At 37.9% G+C, this 24102-nt stretch overlaps 3 protein-coding genes across 4 annotated transcripts; 1 reads left to right on the plus strand and 2 right to left on the minus strand.

Annotated features, from left to right (window-relative positions):
• Positions 1–104: 104 nt before the first annotated feature.
• On the minus strand, positions 105–7927 carry naa60 (N-alpha-acetyltransferase 60, NatF catalytic subunit). Of its 2 annotated transcripts, XM_073857361.1 has the most exons (7): positions 7706–7926; positions 6896–7011; positions 6679–6808; positions 4036–4132; positions 3667–3901; positions 2897–3086; positions 105–1642 (listed from the first exon to the last, which is right to left on the minus strand). In XM_073857361.1, exons 2-6 carry the CDS (start codon positions 7003–7005, stop codon positions 2930–2932), a joined length of 729 nt encoding a protein of 242 aa, XP_073713462.1. In that variant the 5' UTR covers positions 7006–7011; positions 7706–7926; the 3' UTR covers positions 105–1642; positions 2897–2929. The 2 variants fall into 2 exon arrangements, with proteins under 2 accessions (XP_073713462.1, XP_055050124.2); XM_055194149.2 differs by lacking the exons at positions 105–1642; positions 2897–3086 and having other exon boundaries at positions 3094–3901; positions 7702–7927.
• Positions 7928–8487: 560 nt separating this feature from the next.
• Positions 8488–20225, plus strand: dnase1 (deoxyribonuclease I). Its single transcript, XM_073856650.1, has 9 exons — positions 8488–8646; positions 8866–9004; positions 9085–9173; positions 9256–9342; positions 9427–9573; positions 17508–17574; positions 19527–19621; positions 19717–19810; positions 19905–20225. Exons 2-9 carry the CDS (start codon positions 8867–8869, stop codon positions 19950–19952), a joined length of 765 nt encoding a protein of 254 aa, XP_073712751.1. The 5' UTR covers positions 8488–8646; position 8866; the 3' UTR covers positions 19953–20225.
• Positions 20226–20359: 134 nt separating this feature from the next.
• On the minus strand, positions 20360–23830 carry eci1 (enoyl-CoA delta isomerase 1). The gene is made up of 7 exons (XM_055194153.2): positions 23685–23830; positions 23153–23275; positions 21471–21598; positions 21243–21389; positions 21044–21165; positions 20784–20962; positions 20360–20676 (listed from the first exon to the last, which is right to left on the minus strand). Exons 1-7 carry the CDS (start codon positions 23725–23727, stop codon positions 20510–20512), a joined length of 909 nt encoding a protein of 302 aa, XP_055050128.1. The 5' UTR covers positions 23728–23830; the 3' UTR covers positions 20360–20509.
• Positions 23831–24102: the final 272 nt, after the last annotated feature.

Below are 24102 nucleotides of genomic sequence, written 5' to 3' on the forward strand. Positions count from 1 at the left end.
CCAAACCCAAGGCATTCAAAATGACATCATTAAATGACATTTACCATAAACCTTCAAATAATCAGGACTGTGTCTAAAAATCAAATCACAGTAGTATTCAAGGCAATGGTTGCACGATCTTTATTTATTATTTCTCTTTTCTCAATAGGTCATCTCAAAATGCTTTAAATGGATGAATGAGTAATTCATAAACAGACAAGATATTAATAACATTACAGTAAATCAAATTAAGTTACAATAAAATATCTTTCGCAATCGCGAATCTCCAAATGAACACTAGAGGGTGCTACACAATTTAGAGACAGATCTGGTGACAATTTGAAAATCTGGCACTGAAGTAGTTACTTTCAGTATCTCAAGTCCACATATTTAACCACATTTGAGGTTACAGTAAGGAAGTTTATGTATCTGGGTTACACAAAAAAGCATTTCAATGTTTACTATCAACACAATTAAAACACAATAAAATGCCACAGTGCACCAATTTGCTAAATAAAACATAAGGATGGCAAAATAGTAAGTAACTTACACACAATCTTTCTCTTAACTGCACAAATAATAGTGGTGCTATTACGTACATGAACAATTCAAACAATTACGCACATATTGATTGAACATTTTTACTGACAATTCACACTGAACATGACAATACATGAATAAAAATAAATGTGCGGGGCACAACAGTACAGTAGATGAAACAAGGTTCCTGTGTTATAAACAAAAATTTGTGTTTAATATTTGTGTATACTAAACAGAAATCATTAACAGAACAGAACCAAAATAAATTGATGGATGGACCACAGATCTGACTTAACATTGCCAAAAACTGGCCTACTTTTATATTATATTGCAAGTTATGTAACGCAAGAGCTTGTTTCCCCAAATCATTTTATTATGTGTATAAATCCCTGATTCACAGTAACATACCTTCAATTAAAACACGTCCCCCCTTACAAACTCATCAACTTCACCTTTAAAAAAAGTACACTCAATGGAATGGCAGGATGAAATGCTCCAGCTAGTTTAAGATGTTCTGAATTTAAAAACAGTTCACATGTTTGACATTGACAATACACATTTGGTAACACGGAGCATTTTCCGTAACTGCAGCCCCTTTTGCCTTCATCGCAGCATTACATTCATTGCCTCTGTGCAAACAACATTAAAACAATCCACATACTTAAAACCATGGGCTGAAATGTCTACTGCGTCAAGGTGCTGCTGCACAAACAAAACACGAGAGCTTTACACATGCATGAGTGACTAAAACAAAAAGAATGCATCTTGAGGGAGATACTTTTACCATCATATACCCTATATTCCTTAAAATAGTAGAGGAACACATAAAAAATCTATTTATATTAAAAATCTGGGTAAACCATAGCATATTTCTACACAGCAGCAAAATTACAGGCATGAAGTAGAGTTTATATTAAGATGCCAATCTACTAATAACATATGAATGTATATATTAATTAAAGTCAGTGTGTTTGTGTTTGTGTGTGTGTTTATATATTTATAAATTGTACAAATATAATACATAGCTCTAAACCAGATACCAAATCCAACGTTTGTCTCCTCCTCACAGCTGTTTAGTAGCTTCAGGCATCGGGTGTGAAGCAAACAAGCAAATCTTTTCCACCTGACAAATGAGAAATTACAGGACAGAAATTACAGCCACAATAACATTCAGGTATTAAAAGTAGAGATGCACCAATATATCGGCCAATAATCGGTATCTGACGTCTAATTTTTTTTTACACAGCTGATAGTTTAAAAACAGCCGATAATCATGGGCAATATATCATGTCAATCAAAAGAGAACAGGAATATCGGCCAATAATCGCTATCGGACGATAAAGGCAATTTTTCACACTATCAGCTATTGGCCAATAGTTTAAAAACAGCTGACATTCATGGTTGATATCCTTCAATCAAAAGAGAGCAGGAATATGTATAACAGGGTTCCCACACCTTAGTTAACTTCCAATTCAAGGACCTTTCAAGGACTTTCCAGGTCCAATACCCTCAAATTCAAGGACTAAGTGTGGGGACACATTTCAAGTGAGAGCAAAATTACATTTTAAGATACATTGTTACAGTTCCCTTTCGAGAGAACTCGCACTGCGTCACTGCGGTGACACTTTGGTGATGCCTCCAGGGGTAAGTGCGTCAGAATGTGTATATCAAAATCAACCAATGGTGAGGCTTAACGACAAAGACAGGGTGACGCGGGAGCCAGGAAGTGTATCGCTATCTGAAATATTGCCAAAGACGGCGTTACAGGGAAGCAGGAAGTATGGCAAGGGAGAAGCAGCGTCTCGTTCCCTTCTCATGGAACAACGTTACATACGTAACCCTAGATGTTTTCATGTGTCAAACACAACTATGCAAAAAGCATTTTGGTATGAATCAACATTCGCATACAGTAGATATAAGCATTTATAGTGAACAGTTTAGCACGTGTGCTTAAAAAGTCTAGAATTTTTATGATATTATCCTACACTACACAGGAAATAATATGGATTTTTTTCCCAGAAAACTTCTTGCATAAAATAGATTCAAGCACTTTCAATGACCTGTATCGATGCATGTATAGTTTCCAAAACTTCCCAGGGCCTTGAATTTTTTTCCCCAGATTCACAAACTTTCAAGGATTTCAAGGACCTGTGGGAACCCTGGTATAAATAACATTCAGATAATTTAATCTTCAGAATTTAGTTAATGCAAGTTAATATAACCACCCCCCAAACTATCAGTATTGGCAGATATCGGTCTGAATAATTGGCTATCGGTAGAAAAATGTAATATGGTGCATCTCTAAAAGTGATCATCTTTGTATACAGTAAGGTTTATAATGGACATTAATTACAGATGATGGTTAAGTTAGGTTTACCCTGTTTTGCTGGCTGTTTTGGCCTGATGATCTTCACATTGTTCTGCTGTACTCAATGCCACTCTTGGAAGAGATGCCTGACCAGGGCAGAAAGCTGCGAAGGAGATTCTGTGCTTGGCGGTAGATTCTCTGGGGAATGGAGCATGGGCTTAGACTGGCCAGTGCCGAACCTATATGATGAATATAATCAGTGCTATGTGAGTCAAGGAACTTTTTTTTAACTGTTTGTTCAGATCCATGAGAAAAGCAACAAGGTTACATTCCTATTTAAGTGCTAAACCAAATAACTGAATTGTTCTCAGTGTAAGGTGTGTTTCACACACCCTGCATGTATTACACCTGGTATTTTAATCCGTTTCTTTCGTCCACTTTCGACCGCTTGTGTCCTGAGGGGGTGGTCTGTGAAGACTGTGGGCGAGTCCCTTTGCTTTCTTTTAAACACAAGCTGGAGAAATTATGGTTTAAATGGACATGAACTAATATTATGTCAGAGCCTGCTGCTTGTGTTGTAAGTAAACATGCTGTGAAGTGTTTTGTATGTCTGATATTTCAGCGCAATTGATGAAATAGGCTCGCGCAACTTTCACATGCTCGCAAAATGAAACCGATGAAAGACGCGGGGAGCAGCTGCTCTAGTTTTATCAATGAAAGCCTAAAGATAGTGCTGTACACTGTGCGTTCGCACTAAAAGTCAGAAAAGATGTAAAACATTGTGCTAGAGTCAAATGCACACACACACAAAAAAAAAACATATGCGAGATAAAGGATATAAGATAGTCCATGGTGGATGTCCGCCGTTGATGTAGAGTACGTAAGTGAAGCCATCTTTCAGCACTCCTCGTATAGAGTAATAATACGGTAAATAGTGGTGCTGTTTAAAGTCTCTGTTCTCATAGAAGTGAATGGCAGTGTTATTGGTAGTTAGCACATGCAGGTAGATGGCTTTACAATGGTCCTGTGCCGTGGTGGAGATGTGCTCCTTTAAACTGTCCAGTAACAGAGATCCTAAAAAGAAAAATAGATATGAGCGACCCCATATAACGCTTGAATAGAGTTCATGCTTTATGGGGGGAAACATCTGTTGTGGCAGAATTTTGTCATAATCGTTTCCTGTAAAGCACACATGCTTCATTGCTCACCTATTCCATGTTTGCGAAACTCCTTCACGACTCCTAAACTCAGGATGTACGCAACTTGAGTGTCAACAGGAAAGCTGGAGGCCAAGATGTCCCCATCCTGGTTCATTCAATACACAGAACCGTTATGTTTAAAATTTAACATGTTGCAACATACTAAGAACAATGTATGTTGATTGCAGATTACAATTGAATTAATTTAACATTTTCTCGATATATACATACTAAAGCATAACTATATATTAGCTATACATACGGTGGGTACGGAAAGTATTCAGACCCCTTTAAATGCGTTCACACCAGCCACGGTAGAGGCATCAAGCGCAAGTGATTTCAATGTTAAATCAATTTTAAGTCGCGGTGCGAATGAGGCGTTTAGTGCGGGGCGGTATGCCGCAAATTGAGCGTTGCCACGGCAAACGCGCGAGTTGAAAAATTTTAACTTTGGAGGGAAAACGCGCCGCTTTAACCAATCAGGAGCTTGCTCTAGTAGTGATGTGATTACAGGATTAAGGGCTCGTTATAGTCGTGCGTAGGTCCTATGGCGTAGCCGCAACGGCGTATGTTCCGCGTCGGTTTTCATTTATACTTTGCGTCGTCGTCCGTGTCGACGTGCAAACACACACGCAGGCCGCTGGTAGGCAGTAACCACGCGTGTAACCACAGTAGCAGCGCGACAGTCAAAGAAGAAGAAGCTTGGCAAGTTAAGCCACAAACGAAGAAGAAACAGCAACTTGTTGTGTATAATTTGAGAAGACCAGCAATGATGGATGTGAATAAACAGCGACTTTTGTTGCAGTTTGAGTTAAATCACTCCTCAACTTGGCCATTCTTTGTTTTCACCGTCGCAAATGGAAATACCTATGACGCAGTTTTTTTACCTGACGGGAGGGGTTCTGGTTGACCAATCACAGCGCTTGCGGTCCACGAGTGATTTTAATGTTAAGTCAATGTGAAAATTAGTGATGGGAGAAACGAAGCTTTTCGAAGCTTCGAATCAATTGAACCAATTGCTTCGAAAATTGATTCAGTTTTTCGAAGCAGTTCGAAACACCACACACTCTGGCGACCCCTGCTGGTCAAAATAGTGTAAAGCAGATATGGCCAAACATTTTACACTTTTTTTTTACAAAATAATTGCAAGATTTGTATTAAAATATGTTAAAAAATTATTTAACTTAATTAAGACATAGTTAAAAGTGTATTATGTTTTTTTAGTTTTATTTAGGGCAAACAAATCATTAAAACTAACTACCCTTTTAATTATGCACATTTTTGTCATTAAATCTGTCTATAAACAATAAATAGACAAAATGGCAGCGTAATTAGTCAGAAGGATAAATGTTTTATGAACTTTTATAATAAAACTGACCCGAGTTCACGAAACATATTCGACACTGGTTACTTGTGATCAACTCCCCCTAGTGGTGAACCCTCGGATTTTCGAAACGTTTCGAAACAGTTATGATGTAATGAAGCCTCGTTTGCTAAAATCACATGACTTGGGCCAGTTTGAAACACACTCCGAACCACTGATTCGAAACAAAAGATTCGTAAATGTTTCGAAGCCTCATGAAGCAGTGCTTCGAAAACGACCATCACTAGTGAAAATGCATTGACGTGCGTCTGGAGGTCTCGCGTGAATGGCGCAAATTGAGCATTGCCGCGGGAAGCGCGAGAGTTGAAAAATTTTAACTTGGCGGAAAAACGCCTCATCAGGAGCTTGCTCTAGTAGTGACGTGATTACAGGAAGTGAGCGGAGTCGCAGAAGCCCCCCATGACACGAATTTTGTCTTTCACGTGTGAATGAAGCGAGTAAACTCAAAATGTTCAAGCGGCAAACTAGACGCGGTAGACGCGAATTTGACGCCTCAAACGCGGCTGGTGTGTCTGATATGTTTCGAATTCATATCAGACTCTTAAAGGGGACATATCATGAAAATCTGACTTTTTCCATGTTTAAGGGCTATAATTGGCTATAATAAAAAACATTTATAAGTATGGTCAGTAATTGCACAAAGATTTAAGAGACAGAACTGTAATGATAAAGAACAGAGTCCTCTCTAATAAAGGACACAACCATTTTTAGTCCTGTAACCCTATTAATTACCTGCTATAAAAAGAAATGCCAGAATTATGATCCTTTACATCACAGCTTCAGAGGAAGGAACTGGTACAGTATATGGCTAGTTCAAAGTTTATTACTTTTAATCCAGGTAAATACACAGTTCTAAAAGTGCAGTAAGCCAAAGAAAGCACTGTGTTTATATGTAATTAATTATATGACAAGTGTTATTCTATTCTAAAACCTCAATACAAGGTAAAGAGTCTTGCATAACCCGGAAAACAAAGACCAGCTGAGCTGAATATCCAATAACCCACTAAATATACAGTAACTTACAATAAAAATATATCAGTGGACATTACATGCTGACTTCTTTGTGAGAACCAGAGTAATATGATACATATTAACTGGCTGCAACAATATTTGCCTGCAGAATGTCACAATCAAAATAAAGGAGATTCCAGAGTCTAGTGTAATCCAAATAATAACTTTCCACTTTGGTGCCAATCCAAAGAGGCTCAAATAGGCAATGCACATTACTGATCACAAGCTTCCCATTAAGTTATAAACAAAAGACATACCTCTTTGTGCACTTTCGTTCTACTTTTTATTTCTGCCACAATCATCCCCACAATTCCACCTCTACAGGTGGCAGCCAGCGAGAAGAACTTCTTGTTTGATGTGATGTCATGATACCATGAGTCTGGATACCTATTTTGCATAAAAACCAATAACAGTGTTTTCAAGTCATGTGACCCGCTTAAAGGGACAGGTGAATTTAAAAATGAGTTCACTCACTCGATGGGGAACCACTCTCCACAGAGCACTTTTATTCTTTCTATGTCATCCTGGCAAAGAAGGCGGAGCTTGATTTCACTGAGGGCAGTGATAGGCACCACGTCGGTCATTCACACCTAAAAAAAATAAAGCAGACTTTAAATTGCACACTGAAGAGCAAGCAGAACATTGTGCAAGTTGGTTTGAAAACTATTAGGCATACATTTGTATGAGTATTGATCTGCTGTATTTCCATTATGTTAAAAGCTTACAGTGCAGGCGCTTCTTTGGCCACTATGTATGTGTAAACATCATTTCAAATCACTTCCTCTCAAAAAGCATTTGGCCACTTGACTAGAGAAGTGTCATCTCTCAGGAGAAATGTAATACGTGTAAACAGATATCAGCAAGGTTTTATTTTACTGTGCTTATCTGTACATTCAATTGTATAATGAAATAAAGGACGTTACGTTTACTTTAAACAAGGAAAAGAGGTTTTGCTATAATTTACAAGCACCAACATCTTTCCGTTGACACTTGACATAGACAAAGACAGGTTTTATTAACCTCAATGTGATGTTTAACAAACACTTTTAACAGAAAACACTATAAATCCCTTTAATTTAGTTAACTCCAAGAGCTAGCAGCTAGTTAGCACTCCTGGCTTTATAAGAGAAGCTAAATATTATTAGCGAAGTACTAAGGCTATAGCCATAAAGGCACCATCTAAAAATACACTATATTCATGTTATTACATAAAACTGTCACTGCCATTTCCTTGTTTTGTTAACATGCTAACATTAGCTGACGGGTAAATAAAGGCTAACCTGCCTTGTATTCGGCGCTTGGATAGGCAGAAAGATATGCAATCGCTTCTTAGTATTGCCGTGGAGAAAGCTCACTGCTGCGGTAGCATGGCGATAGTGTATAACCCTGTGTCCAGAATGAAGATGACACATTCACTCAGACACTCAAATTGAGATCTGCAATGCATTAGCATAGTCGCTAGCACTTCGACAAACTATGAACAGACACTTCCGGTATGGTCCGGGATCAGCCGAACGCTGCCGAAGTCTCTTCGGTGTTCCTCCGAGCAAATGTATAAATTGCAAGACATGTATGTGCAAAATATTTTCCTCGCTTATATTACAATTAAAAACACTTTAATAAAATTGTATATAATATTACACTTATGTATTTTAGTTTTTCATATTTAGATTTATATTGGTTTGTACCGATATGGCGAACACAATCAACATTGTACGGTAACATAAACATTAAATTTACATGGAAAGTGAATACAGTACATGTAGGCTATAAACTTCAAATTTGTGTTTTCCATGTAGTACAGCATACGGATTGAGCGCCCCCTGTTGCATCGAGGTTGTATTGCTAAGCAGTATGTATGTGGGGTGTGTGAGAAAATAGCCTTTTGATATCATATGCAAACAAAACGTCTTTCCATATTGAGCAACAACAGCAATCTACAAAACTAAACTCAAAACAAACACTTCTGTCTGCCCAACACCAGGTTAAAGTTACGTTACACTTTGCCTTATCACCTAAAGTCATCTGCTTATTTCCCAAGGAGAAGAAAAGAGAGAGGGGCCAATGTATTTGCACAGTACTTGTAACTAAAAACTTTCCAGAGACTTTGATACCACTTTATTGCCCTGAAAAGACCCTGTAAAGCAAGATTATATAAAGGTTACCCAGTGGGGGAACAGATTGTATACCTGTTCTCATGGTGCTTACACAGATCTCAACAGCAGGTAGAGCTGCCTTTTATTGCATAGACATTTTCATCACCTAATGCATAATTATAAAGAATTTCACTTATTTAATAACAATGTATTTGTTTTGGATGCAAGTATATATTTATGCACACTATTTTACTTTAATAACACAAACCTGTGCTGATTTAAAATCATCAGTTAGTTTTTGATGTTGACTACTTAATATTTAAATATGCTCTCTTTCTTTGTATATAGAATGAAGATTATTGCCATTATTGGACTTATTGTGATTTGTGTCCACGTTGGAAGCTCCTTGTTAATTGGAGCGTTCAACATCAAATCCTTTGGAAACTCAAAAGCATCAAATGCAACTCTGCTTGATATCATTACCAAAGTGAGTAACAATTATATGTTACTCATATACCACACTTACACAGTTTTCCTGTAAACATTAGGGATTTGTTTGTTTGTTAGGTTGTGCATCGATATGACATTTTAGTTATTCAAGAGGTGAGGGACACTGATCTTACTGCAACTAATAAACTGATGCAAAGTGTGAATGGGTAAGTTGAACAATAAAATATGACTGAGGTGCGAATAAAAAAATAAAAATATAATGTTGGAATGTCATGCTTTTATTATCAGAGGTTCCTCTTCATATGAATATCAGTACATTGTCAGTGAACCCCTGGGTAGAAGCACTTACAAAGAGAGATACCTCTTCATTTACAGGTAACATTTCGTTTATAAAACAGTATTTGAACACATATTATAAAAAAAATAGCAATACTAATTATTACACTTAACGTTTATCAGGGTTGAGGCTGTGTCTGTGGCAAACAGTTTCCAATATGATGACGGATGTGAGCCCTGTGGAACTGATACATTCAACAGAGAACCTTTTGTTGTGATGTTCTCCTCTAATACAGGTGGGTGCCAGATTATGACGAATCCCCTCATTTTGTAGTTTACGTATATGCATCAAGTAGCAACACCACACAACTTGAAACATATTAGGGCGCAAAAGCTTTTCATCCCATACAATTACCAATATACTAAATTTAGTGACAGTTTCCTTTGGGTTAGGCACATTGCTTAATTTAAAAAGAAAATAAAAAAAATCTGTATACACCAGATGGGAAAAATGTCTATATATTTTGGTAACACTTTACAGTAGGTTGTATTTGTTAACATTAGTTAATGCATTAGCTAACAAAAACTAACAATGAACAAAACTATAGAATTCACATTAAAAAATGCTGGGTTATTTTCGACCCAGCACTTGGTTAAAAAGGGGACAAACCCAGTCATTAGGTTAAAGAGGACATTTCACAAGACTTTTTAAAATGTCAAATAAATATTTGGTGTCCCCAGAATGCATCTGTGAAGTTCTAGCTCAAAATACCAAATGGATAATTTATTATAACATGTTAAAAATGGCCACTTTTAGGTGTGAGCAATAATGTGTCATTTTTGGGCGTGTTATTATAAATGCAAATGAGCTGATCTCTGCACTAAATGGCAGTGCAGTGGTTGGATATTGCAGATTAAGGGGCAGTATTATCCCCTTCTGACATCACAAGGGGAGCCAGATTTCAATGACCTATTTTTCACATGCTTGCAGAAAATGGTTTACCAAAACTAAGTTACTGAGTTGACCTTTTTCACATTTTCTAGATTAAAGGCGCTCTAAGCGAATCTGTGTGACGTCACTTTTTGTTGATGTTTGAACTGTTTTCAAACAAACGGAGCATAGCTAACTCCTCCCCCTGCCCCTCACTTCCGTGCTTTCATGAACGCGACCAACCCCCAATCCTTCTTGTCGTTTATTAGCTGGAACACTTTGTTATGTTTCGTGGTGTTAGGTTTGGCCACTGTGTTGTTATTGCCGTTTGTGGAGCCTGGGCTGTCTACAGAGATCGCATTTTTTTACAGTTTGATCAGCTGTCAGGTAGCAAGCAGATAGTAGCAAGGAGAAGTTTGCTGTATGTAACAAAAATGTTTTATGGTCTACAACGCATAAATTCCCCTGGTGAAAAAATAGTATGCTAAATATATTTAATTTTGATATACTTAAGTATACTTGCAGTCACACTAATGACCAGTATACTTAAAGTGTGCTATTGATTAGTTTATTTAAAGAGTGCTATTTTGGAACAACTAATTTTGTACTTAATATATTTTAGTTGTATATTAATTGTAACAAAGTACAACTTTAAGTGTATTTAGTGTACTTTTGTGTGCTAAAGTGGAACAACTTTAAATGTATTTAGTACAATTTAAGTACATGACTGTTTTTGTGCTAAATTCATGCTTGATAAGTGGATTTAGAGTGTGTTTTATTTATGTTAGGAGTACATTACAAATGTATTATGAGTGTCTTGCAAACATACAATCAGTATACCTTAAATAGACTGTTTGCGTACATTCTATATATTTTTGGCCAATCCAAAATTCTAAAAACTGCCCTGGTGAAAAATGAATATGCCAAGTACATTACATTTTGTATAATTTTACATACCTGCAGCTAGATTAGTAATGAGTATACTTCAAGTGCGTTAATAATTAGTTAACTTAAAGAGTGCTATTTTGGGAATAGATTACTTTAGCTGGTAACATAACCAAAATATTTTTTTCCAAATAAATAAAAGCTGATTAAAACAGTCAAAAACAATTCATTTTAAATATATTTAAAATATAGTTTTATTCACAGCATTCAAAGTGTACAGTATTTGCCTAAAAATGGAACAATTACTCATTGAAGAATGCCAAGATGATTGAGTTGATTGTACAACGTCTTTCTCTCCCAAATCAACTTTAGTCTGGCAGGTTTTGGTTCAGCCTAAGGAAATCTGAAAAAGAGAGACAATAAGCTGTCTTAATATAATAAGCTGTGTTTAATATTAAAACATTACATTTATTTAAGACTTACTGTATTAAATCTATAGTTTACTGGCAGAGATTGTATAGCAGATATTTTTACCTAAACTGGAGCTTGACTTAAATGTCATCATATATATTAAGGGGCGGTTTCCCAGACAGGAATTAGACTAGTCCTAGACTAAAATAAATGTAAGAGCTGTCCAAACTGAAAACAACTTGCTCTGACATATCTTAAAATACATCAGTGCCCTTTGTTTTACATCGTAATGCACATAAGTAATGTTTTTAGTAAGGCATGTTTGTTAAAACTATCCTACTTAAACTAAGGTCTAGTCCTGGATAAAGCTAATCCCTGTCCGGGAAACCACCCCTAAGAGTTTTCATTATGATGAATTGCCTAAATGGGCTGCAAAATCCTCCTAACATAAAATACTTCAGCTCCTAAGGAAATATTTTATTGTATTAAGTTTAAATGTAAACTTGTCAGAAGCAACAAGCAGACAATTGGGTGGTTTCCTGGAAAGGGATTAGCTTAAAACAGGACTAGGCCTTAGTTTAATTAAGAAATATAACTAATTTAAAAAAACATGCCTTAATAAAAACATTGTGCATTTTGAGGCAAAACAAAGGACACTGGTGTATTTTAAGATATGTCAGTGCAAGTTGTTTTCGGTTTGGACGGCTCTTACATTTGTTTTGGTCTGGGACTGGTCTAGTCCCTGTCCGGGAAACCGCCTCAATATGTATATAACGTTATCTAAACTGAAGCTTGATTTACTACTACGAATGAATTATTATATCTTAAGAGTTTAAAATGACTTACCATTAGCTGCAAAGTCCTCCCTACAAATGTCTTTGAAAAACTTTAGCTTCTGAGGAAAGAATGCAGCATCATTAATACTAAATACAGTTAGGTAAAAGCCTTACAACCTCTAAACAGTCAATAAATGGTTAACTTTCACGCTACATAAAAAAACAGATTTTCTGACGCTCCCTTTTTTCATTAACATATACATACACACCAATACATATATTTAAGTTAACAAAACAATCGGGTGTACTAATTCGATATAACAGGCTAACAGTGCTATCTTTCAAACCTTTAACATTAGCTATAAGCTAAGCTAAGCTACACAGCAGCTTATCACTAATAGCGAGTTAGACACCGCGTTATTGACAACATTTCGCATTCGAAATATGATAGTCTACTGATAAACTTCAGAATGGTCAAACGATAATCAAATATAATTAATTTTAAGATATTTTAACGTACCTTGGGACTGAATCCGTCCGTCTTGAACGACTGGTAAAAATCAAAATACGTGCGTCGTGACGTCATCACACACGTCAGATGCATTATTCAAATCTCAGAGTTCACTTTTCTCTGAAATGCATTTACGAAAACTGTTTAAGTTAATTAATGTGTACAGCTAAAAGCGGTATGCAATTGACTCAAAAACTACAAAAACAAACAAACACTCATATTATATAAGTTTAGTAACCATGTTTTTATTTTGGTGTATTGATTATTATTAGCAAACCCATGGTTATTTTGTGGTAAAAGACAGTTAATTGGTTTATCCAATGCTTGACTATAGTGAAGTTAAAGTGTACCTTATTATGTTAATAGTATATTACAAATGTATACATCTACAATATAAAATGTAACTGAACTCGTAATTTTAAGCCCCCGTTATTTCTCCATAAAATAATATACATTTGTACACCCCATATACTTTCAAAATGTACTTAAAATATACTGTTTCTAAAGAATACTAAATAATGTATTTTAGAAATATACTGTCAGTGCATTATTATAATGATAACTTTAAGCATACCAATAAAGTATACCTAAAATACATTTTAAAATAAGTTTAAATTTAGTATACTTTAAAAATTGCACAAAACTTTAACTTTAGTATATTTTCTAAAAGTATACTTTAGAGAAATATACTTAAAGTATAATTATTTTGAAGTATGTTAAAAGTTTAATTGTAAAAAATACGCGCAAATATGTTGTAAGCATACTTTAAATATGTTTAAAGAAAGTACATTCCTTTGTAAGTATATTTGTAATGTACTACTGCAAAGTTAAATATACTTGAAATACAATAAAGTATATTTGTTTTTCACCAGGGTCGCTTAGAGCACCTTTAATAGAAGCAGTGGGGGTCCAATTATAGCACTTAAAAATAGAAAAAGTCAGATTTTAATGATATGTCCTCTTTAAATTAAAGGCGGAGTCCACAATGTTTGAAAGCCAATGTTGATATTTGAAATCACCTAAACAAACATGCCCCTACCCCAATAGAATCTGGACCTTCTGTTGATAGACCCGCCCCACACATACGCAACCCAGGCAACAATGACGGTTAGTAGACACGCTCCTTACTGCTGATTGGCTATAAGTGTGTTTTGGTAGTTGGCCCGTCTCCTTTTCCAAAGCGTTTTTCAAACATCGTGGACTCCGCCTTTAACCCAGTAAATGATTATATTTGACTCAGCATTGGGGTTAAAACAATCCAGCATTTTGAGTTGAAACAACCTAACAGGGGTGCGTTTCCCGAAAGCAACTAAATCGTCGTTACCAATAGAGTTCAATGGTATGAATCACCATAGTTAGCTAATGATGCTTTTGGGAAACGCATCCCAGGTTGGGTTCGTACCTTTTTGGCCCAACACTGAAATCAACCCTGCAAGTTGTAGCTGTTAACATACACAATGACATTAATTAACAATAAAAAAGATTAATAAATGCTGAAACCCCATAGGTGGCGGTTACCCAGACAGGGATTAGACTAGTACTAAAATAAATGTAAGAGCTGTCCAAACTGAAAACAACTTAAAATACATCAGTGCCCTTTGTTTTGCCTCAAAATGCACACAAGTAATGTTTTTAGTAAGGCATGTTTGATTAAACTAGTTATATTTAAGGCCTAGTACTGGTTTAAGATAATCCCTGTCCAGGAAACCACCCCATAATGCTTATTGTTAATTCATGTTAGCTATGCAATATAATTAGCCTGGTAATACCATCCTCTGCTATTTTGCTTCGCTTCATAGACAGAGGCTGTTTCTCAATTCCAAGAACGCAAAGAACGGACTTGCGTCCTCGTGGAGATCGGTCTTGCCAGGCGACCTTGGAAGAACGAACTCGGAAGTTTTGCCGCAATGACTTCTGGGGCGTAAAGCGATTTCAGCAAGTCTGCACTCGATGCATCCTCGATATCAAGAACACATCCGGGTATTTTCATGCGTCCTCTGTCCTTGCGTTCTTGAGAATTGGAATGAACTTCGACCGTTAATGATGACGTAGAGCGAGGACACGAGGACGCAAGATCGCTGAAGAACGCATATTGAGAAACAGCCATTGTCTGGCTGGGCATAATTGACAATCGTTTTCCTTCTCGTGGGAGGGGCTTGTCTGAAGTTTAAAATCATTGGTCTAAACGTAAGCCAATCACACGTAACATTTGGATATGATGTGCTTTATGCTCCGGATCAGCCGCATCGAATCTCTGCTGTAAAATACACGTATAGAGACAGAGCGCCGTTATGCAAATTTGAAAACCACGCCCACCGGGGGGGAAATCAATCCAACCGTCTCCATTGAGTTTGTATTGAGAGAAGCCGCCTCCTTGTCATTTCTGGCTTATAACAAAAAACTGAATAATGCCTAAAAGCTGCTGTGTGACAATATGTACAGCTAACAAGCAAAAGAACCCAGAAATAAGTTTTTATAAGCTGTCGAGCCGTAAAACCCAGCCTTTAAGGAGAATAAAGTGGATCGCCGACTACGTTTCCCCCTAGTGGACGCAGTTCTACTAATAGAAGTACTATGAAAAGTTGCCTGTATCCATTTTTGTGTCTTTAAACGCTCGTTTTTTGGGGTCGACAGCTTATAAAAACTTATTTACAGATTAAACTTAAAAACAGAATAATACATAAAAGCTGCTGTGTGACAAGGTGTACATCTAACACGCCAAAAAAATAAATAAATAATTTTTTATAAGCTGTCGACCCCAAAAAACGAGCGTTCAGACACAGAAATGGAAACAGGCAACTTTTCATAGTACTCCTATTAGTAAAACCGCGTCCAATAGGGGGAAACGCAATCGGCGATCCACTCCACCCTCCCCAAAGACCGGGCTCCACGGCTCGACAGCCCACAAAAACCCATTTCTGTGTTCTCTGGCTTGCTAGCTGCACATACCGTCCCAAAGCAGCCCCTAGGCACCATTCAGTTCCCTGCCATAAGCCAGAAATGACAAGGAGGCGGCCCCTCGCAACACAAACTCAATGGAGACTGTTGGATTGCTTTCCCCCCCGGTGGGCGTGGCTTTCAGGTTGTGACGCGCTGCGCTCTGTCTCTATGATGTGAAAACAAACCCATCGAGCGAAATACCAGAGTTAACATGGCTATGAACGACTTTTGCAGATTATGTTAAGTAAATCGGGCCAGAGCTAGTTGAACACTATCCTTACGGTGGCTTTCCACTCACGTCTAACGGGAGGAAAGCCCCTCTCTCCTCTCAAACTCTTCCACCAGACAACCATAACCATATGTAAATTAAATCTTCCTACCTTATTTTCTGGTTAATCAGGAATGTCACCAAAGAATGCTTGCCCACGCGTCCTCCACCATTAACTGTGAACAATATAATTCCCTTCCATGATTTCTCGATCGTTGTGCACGTCAAGCTGTGCTGCACACAGTTTCTCGCTGACGATCGGTAAAGTTGATAAATTAAACTTTTCCAAAAACTTGTCGGGAGTAGGGCAACAACATAATCTCCATTCAAATGTTTAACAAACACTTTTCTTGTTCGGGTTTAAGTTGGCAAGTGCCGGTTCTCCACAACAGAGCAAATAGCTTTCTGTGTCTCCATGTCACGGTTTAGCGTCTACGTCACGGCTCTCAGCCCGCCCTCTGTTCGTTGATTGGACGGTCGTTTTGAGACCGGCGGAAAACGGTTTGAATGGGAGGTATCTCAGACTGAGTACAGAAGCGTAATGGGTCCTGTCCCAAATGGCACACTCTGGACTTGTGGTCCTCCTCAGAGTCCACACTTTGATGACATCACGTAGTCCAGACTTTAGGGACCCTTAATGCGAGTCCACGTGGGTGCAACGGAGTCGTATTTTGGGACAGACTCGAGCGTCACACCGGAAATAGGTAGAGAAGTTGCCCGTCAGTGTGAGCTCCTCCCTTCCGTCGTCTGATTGGTCTGATTGCTCTTTCGCAAGGACTTCTGGGTTGGTAAGGTGCGCGAAGCCTGCTGCAGTGCGGGCTTCGCTGAAGACCGCATCAAGGGGGCAAAGGAGGCGCTGATGAGCACACTTCAAAGCGTAAAAATGACAGATGGGACACCCTACGGACTCGTGGACTAAGCGAGCACGCGCAATTTAAGGCCACGAGACCGAAAGTCCACATGAAGTGCGCCATTTGGGACAGGGCCATGAAATTTAGCGGAAGTACGAAGTCTTTCTCAAAACGACCGTCCAATCAACGAACAGAGGGCGGGCTGAGAGCCGTGACGTAGACGCTAAACCGTGACATACGCACAACCGGCGCAACGTCATAGAATGTCTCTGAACAGGTTCACGCCCACTTTTGGGGGAAATCGCACTAGACGTTCCATTGACTTCCATTCAAAACAGCGGAACAAAGCAACCTTCGTACACAGCCGGCAGGCGTAAATAACTTATGAAATCACTCAGATTAAACACGTTGAGCAATTATCTGTCCACCCTGGCCGCCATAGAGCACGAAAGATACATCAATACACCCAACTTGATCAATATAAAAACATGTCCCCTCCATTCTCCCAGCATCAAATTTGTGTAACAACGCTCCCTATTGGCCAGAGGTGTCTTACATTAAACACGTACCTCATCAAGTCAACAGGGAAGCAAGCGAATGATTTTACTTCGTATTTGAAACGTACTTCGTATATATATATATATATATTATGTCTTTATATTTAGAGTACTGAGTGCACTTTTCCATCCAGCCATACAACTAGCCTTAGTGATATTTCCAACAATCACTGGATAGCTTTGTTACACAAATTTGACGCTGTGAGAATGAAAGGGACATGTTTTTATATTGACCAAATTAAATGTGTTAATGTATCTTTCGCGCTCTATGGCAGGCAGGATGGACAGATAAATACTCGACATGTTTAATCTGAGTGATTTCATAAGTTATTTACGCCTGCCGGCTGTGTAAAACCGTTGCTTTGTTCCGCTATTTTGAATGGAAGCCAATGGAGGCGCTGCTTTTTTAACCCCCGAAAAGGGGCGGTGACGAAATTTACAGTCAAGTTCCCGGATGTGCCGGTAGTCCGTATAGAGGGTTTTCACCGACGTCACGTTCTGGGCGGTAACCCGGATGCGCGGCCATCGTGGAGGCACTCGGTGTAAAGAACTGAACGGAGTACAATGGAATATTATGCGCTTTGGATACTTTAAGTGAATGTAGACATGTCTAAACATCAGAAAACGCGTCCAAGATGCAAAGGCATATAGGGAAGGACTTGGACCACAAGAAAAGGCACGATATTTCGAGAAATTACAATTTATAGGCGATGCAGATTCCTACGAGCTCCCTCTTCTAGGATCCGTGACGACCCGGCGATTCTTCCTTCAGTTGCATATCCCGATATAAGTTAGTGACCTACCTAGTTTTCATGCCGAGCCCATATGTCAATGTCAGCTTTATTTATATAGCAAATTTAAAATAGCCAGTGTCCTACCAAAGTGCTTTACAGTAAAATAAGCACAGTAAAAAATAAAAGCAATAATTGTTTTTACCATTTACTATTAAAAATATTATTATCATTACAATAGAAAATGTGTTATGAGCAATTAAGCACACTGGCATTAAGGCATAGCAGCGCAAATTTTATTTGTGTTTAAGTACATTTTGTGCATACACTAAAGTACATATTAAATACTCTTTAAATAAAGCACAAGTAGAAGCATAATTGTTTTATACTTTATGTACTTCAATCATATTTCTAATACAATACTACCCTTTTTCCTGAGCTTTACCAACCACAAGCGCCGCCTCTGATCATTTCTTGCATTCCTTTCCCTGGTTTTTAATAACTTTTGGATGTCGATAATAATCCAAATGTTTTTCTCAATATGTGCTGTTGGTACCATCTCAAACACGGCAATAATTAACCATTTTCCTTGTCGACGTTCGGCATATACATCAGTGTCTGTGCTCTTTGTGATGCGGAGTGCCTCCAATATGGCGTCTTCCGCTCTGATGACGCGTCGTGAAAACCCTCTATGGAGACACAGAAAGCTATTTGCTCTGTTGTGGAGAACCGGCACTTGCCAACTTAAACCCGAACAAGAAAAGTGTTTGTTAAACATTTGAATGGAGATTATGTTGTTGCCCTACTCCCGACAAGTTTTTGGAAAAGTTTAATTTATCAACTTTACCGATCGTCAGCGAGAAACTGTGTGCAGCACAGCTTGACGTGCACAACGATCGAGAAATCATGGAAGGGAATTATATTGTTCACAGTTAATGGTGGAGGACGCGTGGGCAAGCATTCTTTGGTGACATTCCTGATTAACCAGAAAATAAGGTAGGAAGATTTAATTTACATATGGTTATGGTTGTCTGGTGGAAGAGTTTGAGAGGAGAGAGGGGCTTTCCTCCCGTTAGACGTGAGTGGAAAGCCACCGTAAGGATAGTGTTCAACTAGCTCTGGCACGATTTACTTAACATAATCTGCAAAAGTCGTTCATAGCCATGTTAACTCTGGTATTTCGCTCGATGGGTTTGTTTTCACATCATACGTGTATTTTACAGCAGAGATTCGATGCGGCTGATCCGGAGCATAAAGCACATCATATCCAAATGTTACGTGTGATTGGCTTACGTTTAGACCAATGATTTTAAACTTCAGACAAGCCCCTCCCACGAGAAGGAAAACGATTGTCAATTATGCCCAGCCAGACTCTGTCTATGAAGCGAAGCAAAATAGCAGAGGATGGTATTACCAGGCTAGTCAAAAATACGACTCCGCACAGAACCGATTTACAACTGGCTCATCTCTGACAGCACTGACACAACTGTCACACACACGGACTGCCCTTATGATAGGTGAGGGAGAATACTGGATTAAATCAAATTGTCACCGAGGATGCAATTTCACTGAATGAGTAAAGTCTATAGATTTTTCTAATTCTTTATTAAAGGATTGTGGCCACTTCTGATATGATGAGTGCAGTGTCTCCTGGATCTGCACAGGTATTTGACTTCATGGAAGCTCAAGGATTAAGCCAGAGTTGGGTAAGAAGTGTTTGGGCTTCAATGAAACAATTATTTTAAACAAAAGCTGAGCGTTCACCTGTCTGAACCATCATCTCTTACTCTCTTTTTTTAGGCCCTTGCAGTGAGTGATCACTTCCCAGTTGAGGTCGAGCTGATGTGAAACAGATCAAGATTGTTTTTATGCGGCAAATAAACAGTAAACTAGCACGCTAATTCCTGACGTTAAGAAACATGTGACATAATTCTACTCTTGGTGAATAAAAACAAGTCACTTGCATAGACAATACATTGTACTATCATGATGTAGCTAATGCATAATGTATTGGGTTGACATGAACTTGCAAGCAGTAAAATGCTATATTTCATCTATTAAAAATATATATGTAATGCATGCAGTTTTCATGACCATATATTAAATTCATTAATTAATTAATCTTTATATTGCTTCATTTTTAAAACATAAAAAATATCTTGTAACGTCACTAGATAAAAGTTTACAATTGTAAAAAATATTGCACGTGTATTCATATATTTCAACTAAAATGGCCACAAGCTGATATTCTCCCATTTTGATTCAAAAAGTTTTATTTGCAAACAACATTGAAGTCGTCCAGATATGCACTATTAACAAAAGAAAGGTGTGTGATGTACAACAACACTGATACATACAGTATAGGCAACTTCAACAATTGGCACACTTGTAACTCGTTCAGCTCTTCAGGACTTTCTCCTCTTTAACATCTCCAAGTACATCCCAATAGATTTCTGGATGGAGTCTTTGGTGATGAAACTGACAAAGTTTTTGATGTCAGCTTCTTTGTTTGCAAGAAGTTTGTCTATTGTGGGCTTTCTCATCATGGACTTAGTTATCTGGCGAGCATGATCTACAGACAAAAACATATACACATAGCACACGTCCCTCATGTACAATCAATAAAGACAGTTCTTTAATCCGAAAAGTCGTACTTCGTTGTACATTAGTTATATTTACCTGGGATAGCCAACCATTTGGTCATGGTCTCAGTGGCTGTGTCGAGAACTTTGTCCTCAGGAACGAGCTCATCAACCAGACCGACCTTCAGGGCTTCTGGAGCACTATACAGCAAACCAAGCTGAAGACCCTTCTCTGTTTCTCTGTTGCCCACTGTATTTGCCATGGTGTCCTTAAACCTGCCCCATAAAATTTTTAAATACCATCCAAACAGATAGTAGATCCATGTACAGGAGTAACGTAGAAAACATATTACATACCAAAAAGGTGCTACTATCCCAAGCTTCGTTTCATTGAGACCAATGCTATACCGTGGGTTATCTGCCATAATCCTGTAGTCACAACACATAGCCATTAAGCAGCCACCTGCAGGACTGGATCCCTAAAAATAGAACAATTACCATTCTTCATCGACAGAAAGTATTTACGAAAAATAAACTAGTGTGCTGTGATACTCACATTGATGGCAGCGATGGTGACCTTGTTGGATCCATAAAGCTTCAGCCACATTTCTTGTACAGATTTCCAGAATTCTGCACAGTGTTCAGGGCTCTTTTGAAACATTTCCAAAATATCTAACCCAGCAGAGAAAACCTTTGGCTGGGCCTACAATACAAACACACTATCAATTAAAAGCAAAATTATACTCTTTCTTACTGCATGCTTGAGATTTTTCTGATTACTTACAGAAGTTATGATCACACCCCTGCAGCTTCTGTCCATCTCGAGCTTTTCTAAACTGATGGCAAATTCAGTCAAAAAGTCAAGACTGAGACTGTTGACCGGAGGGCTCTGAAACTGCATTACAGCAATGCCTTTGAGGAAAAATTAAACACCATTTAGTATATATACTGTATCCGTGCTTTGTAGCTCAACTGGTAAAGTGCAGTGTACTGATAAAATGTATGCAAAATTAAAGGGACACTCCACTTTAAAAAAAATATACGCATTTTCCAGCTCCCTTAGAGTTAAACATTTGATTTTTACAGTTTTGGTATCCATTCAGCTGATCGCTGTATCACTTTTAGCATAGCTTAGCATAATCCATTGAATCTGATTAGACCATTAGCATCGCACTCAAAATAACCAAAGAGTTTCAATATTTAAAACTTGACTCTTCTGTAGTTACATCGTGTACTAAGGCACAATGATATTATGCAGCCCAAGAAAGTAGTCCCCTTCGAACTTTCAATAGCAGGGGACTATTTTCAGGCACTGCGTTAAATCATTTCGCCTCCTGCCGCCATATTACAGCAGCAAAGTCCTTGATTATTATGCCAGAATGAGAGTATAGTTCCTAGCCATATCTGCTTAGAAAATCACAACTTTTAATTTTCTGTTGGTCTTAGTACACGATGTAACTACAGAAGAGTCAAGTTTTAAATAGGAAAAATATCCTCTTTGGTTTTTTTTTAGTGCAATGCTAATGTTCTAATCAGATTCAATGGATTATGCTAAGCTATGCTAAAAGTGGTAACGCCAGACCCGGAGATCAGCTGAATGGATTCCAAAACGGTACGAATCAAATGTTTAACTCTGTGGGAGCTGGAAAATGAGCATATTTAAAGGGCACCTACAGATTATTTGTTTTATAATGTCTAAAATCTATTATAAAATCCCCTATTTCGGTAGAAGCAAAAGCACGCTGTTTCATGTTTGTACCTTTAATGGCAAATTAATGATTGTTTCTCACTTATCAAAAGAGACAGTGATCGCTATCAGTTAAAATAGATCTGATTTTTGTGAATACAGTCTGAAGGGGGTGCGCAGCTCAGCGTCACGCCACGGCGTTCTAAAAAAATCTAACACATTGTTTTCTATGAGTATATGCACACCAGCGCCGACAGGTGGCGCCTGTCCGTGGCGCCCAGCTACGACTCAGGAAGTTGCTCAACTCCCTGTCGCCCCACACATATAGTTTAATATTAAATAACATTATATTTGTTCCAAATCTTTAGCGATTAACATTAGCTGCTAGCGTATATTTTGCATTTTTAAGTAGACGCTATCTAACTAAGCTTGCGCTATTTAATGTACACTTCCGGTGTACAATACCTCCGAGTTGTCCTAGACATGACTCGACGCAGCGCTGCGTGTCCGGTGTGCGACCCCCTTTAGACAACAATATCTCACTATTGAAATATTGCGGACACCGTACCTTGCTGAGGTAATGCAGAACTGTCAGTCAGTTTTTTTATTATTATTATAGGGTGGTTGTCACACAATGCCAACACAAATTTATACCCAAACACCTTGTAAAAGTGGAATTTGCATAATAGGTGCCCTTTAAATGCATTGTCACATTTCAGGAATTTATAGTTGCAATGCAGTAAAATCAATCAGTACACACAATGTATCATGATTCATACCATTGGTGCTGTCCAGATCCACTTTAATTTTTGAAGATGTTGAATATCTGTTCTTAGATACAATGTATGGCAAGGCGACGGTCCTTCCATGACTGCAGTTCCCAGACAGCAGTGAGAAAAAACCTGTAAGACAAAACGATAAAAGATCAGTTTGATTCTGTATCTTGTTTGAATATATTTTACTTAATTGTGTTGGAAAACAAGCCAGAATATGTTTATTGCAGTGCAGTATTACATTTTAACTGTGTAAATAAACCATGTCTCATTAGAGGACGTAGTCTTAAACTAAATTTCAATAACTCAGGGAAGTAAAATGACTAAATCTAGCCATAGTTTACACATAGTTTTAACAGCAACTCATGAGGGCATTTAAACCACGGGGCAGTTTGAACTTACACTTTTTGTAAGGTACTGACCTTCGCCCTAATTCTTATTTCAGTACATTTATATTACATACTTCTATCAAAATAAAACACGATGCAAAGTATACTGTAAATCTAGCTGCATTTCTAATATAACAAGACACACCTACCACAGGTTGTGAATTTAGTAGAGTGCCTTAACACAGATGACATCTCTTCAGCTGCAGCGATAATGCTAAAGAGCTAACTCTACGTCACCGCTTACGGGCTAATCAAATCCTGTATGGCTGGCGAGTATGTCAATCACTCAGAGAGCCAATCAGAAATGCGAACGTAGTGTAGGTTATTATGATTGGTCAATTTACGTCCTTTTAATTATGTTTTTGTTTTGGCATTCATGTACGTGTCGTGCATTCATCGGTATAACGTTCACATTAGACATTTAAAACAACATTTACAAATAAGGACAGATTAAACTTTATTAAAAATACAAGATGAAAATGTTTGACAATTCATAATTGTTAGCAAATTAATAAATCAGCAGAGAAAATACTCCAACATTACTGCTTTCAAGGCCTCTATTACAAT

Source organism: Misgurnus anguillicaudatus, chromosome 19 (assembly GCF_027580225.2).
Source record: "Misgurnus anguillicaudatus chromosome 19, ASM2758022v2, whole genome shotgun sequence".
NCBI lineage: Eukaryota > Metazoa > Chordata > Actinopteri > Cypriniformes > Cobitidae > Misgurnus > Misgurnus anguillicaudatus.

Bases quoted from the DNA above. Each gene is read 5' to 3' on its own strand.
- naa60 (XM_073857361.1), bottom strand. From the start codon at position 7,005: ATGACCGACGTGGTGCCTATCACTGCCCTCAGTGAAATCAAGCTCCGC. The intron at 4,133-6,678 runs GTATGTCTTTTG...TGAATGAACCAG, and splicing joins GAACGAAAGTGCACAAAGAG to GATGGGGACATCTTGGCCTC. The intron at 3,902-4,035 runs GTGAGCAATGAA...TTTTCTTTTTAG, and splicing joins GTTTCGCAAACATGGAATAG to GATCTCTGTTACTGGACAGT.
- dnase1 (XM_073856650.1), top strand. From the start codon at position 8,867: ATGAAGATTATTGCCATTATTGGACTTATTGTGATTTGTGTCCACGTT. The intron at 9,574-17,507 runs GTAGTTTACGTA...TTTTCCATCCAG, and splicing joins ATGACGAATCCCCTCATTTT to CCATACAACTAGCCTTAGTG. The intron at 19,811-19,904 runs GTAAGAAGTGTT...CTCTTTTTTTAG, and splicing joins AAGGATTAAGCCAGAGTTGG to GCCCTTGCAGTGAGTGATCA.
- eci1 (XM_055194153.2), bottom strand. From the start codon at position 23,727: ATGTCATCTGTGTTAAGGCACTCTACTAAATTCACAACCTGTG. The intron at 21,390-21,470 runs GTAAGTAATCAG...TTTGTATTGTAG, and splicing joins GGGGTGTGATCATAACTTCT to GCCCAGCCAAAGGTTTTCTC. The intron at 21,166-21,242 runs GTGAGTATCACA...TTCTATTTTTAG, and splicing joins TCACCATCGCTGCCATCAAT to GGATCCAGTCCTGCAGGTGG.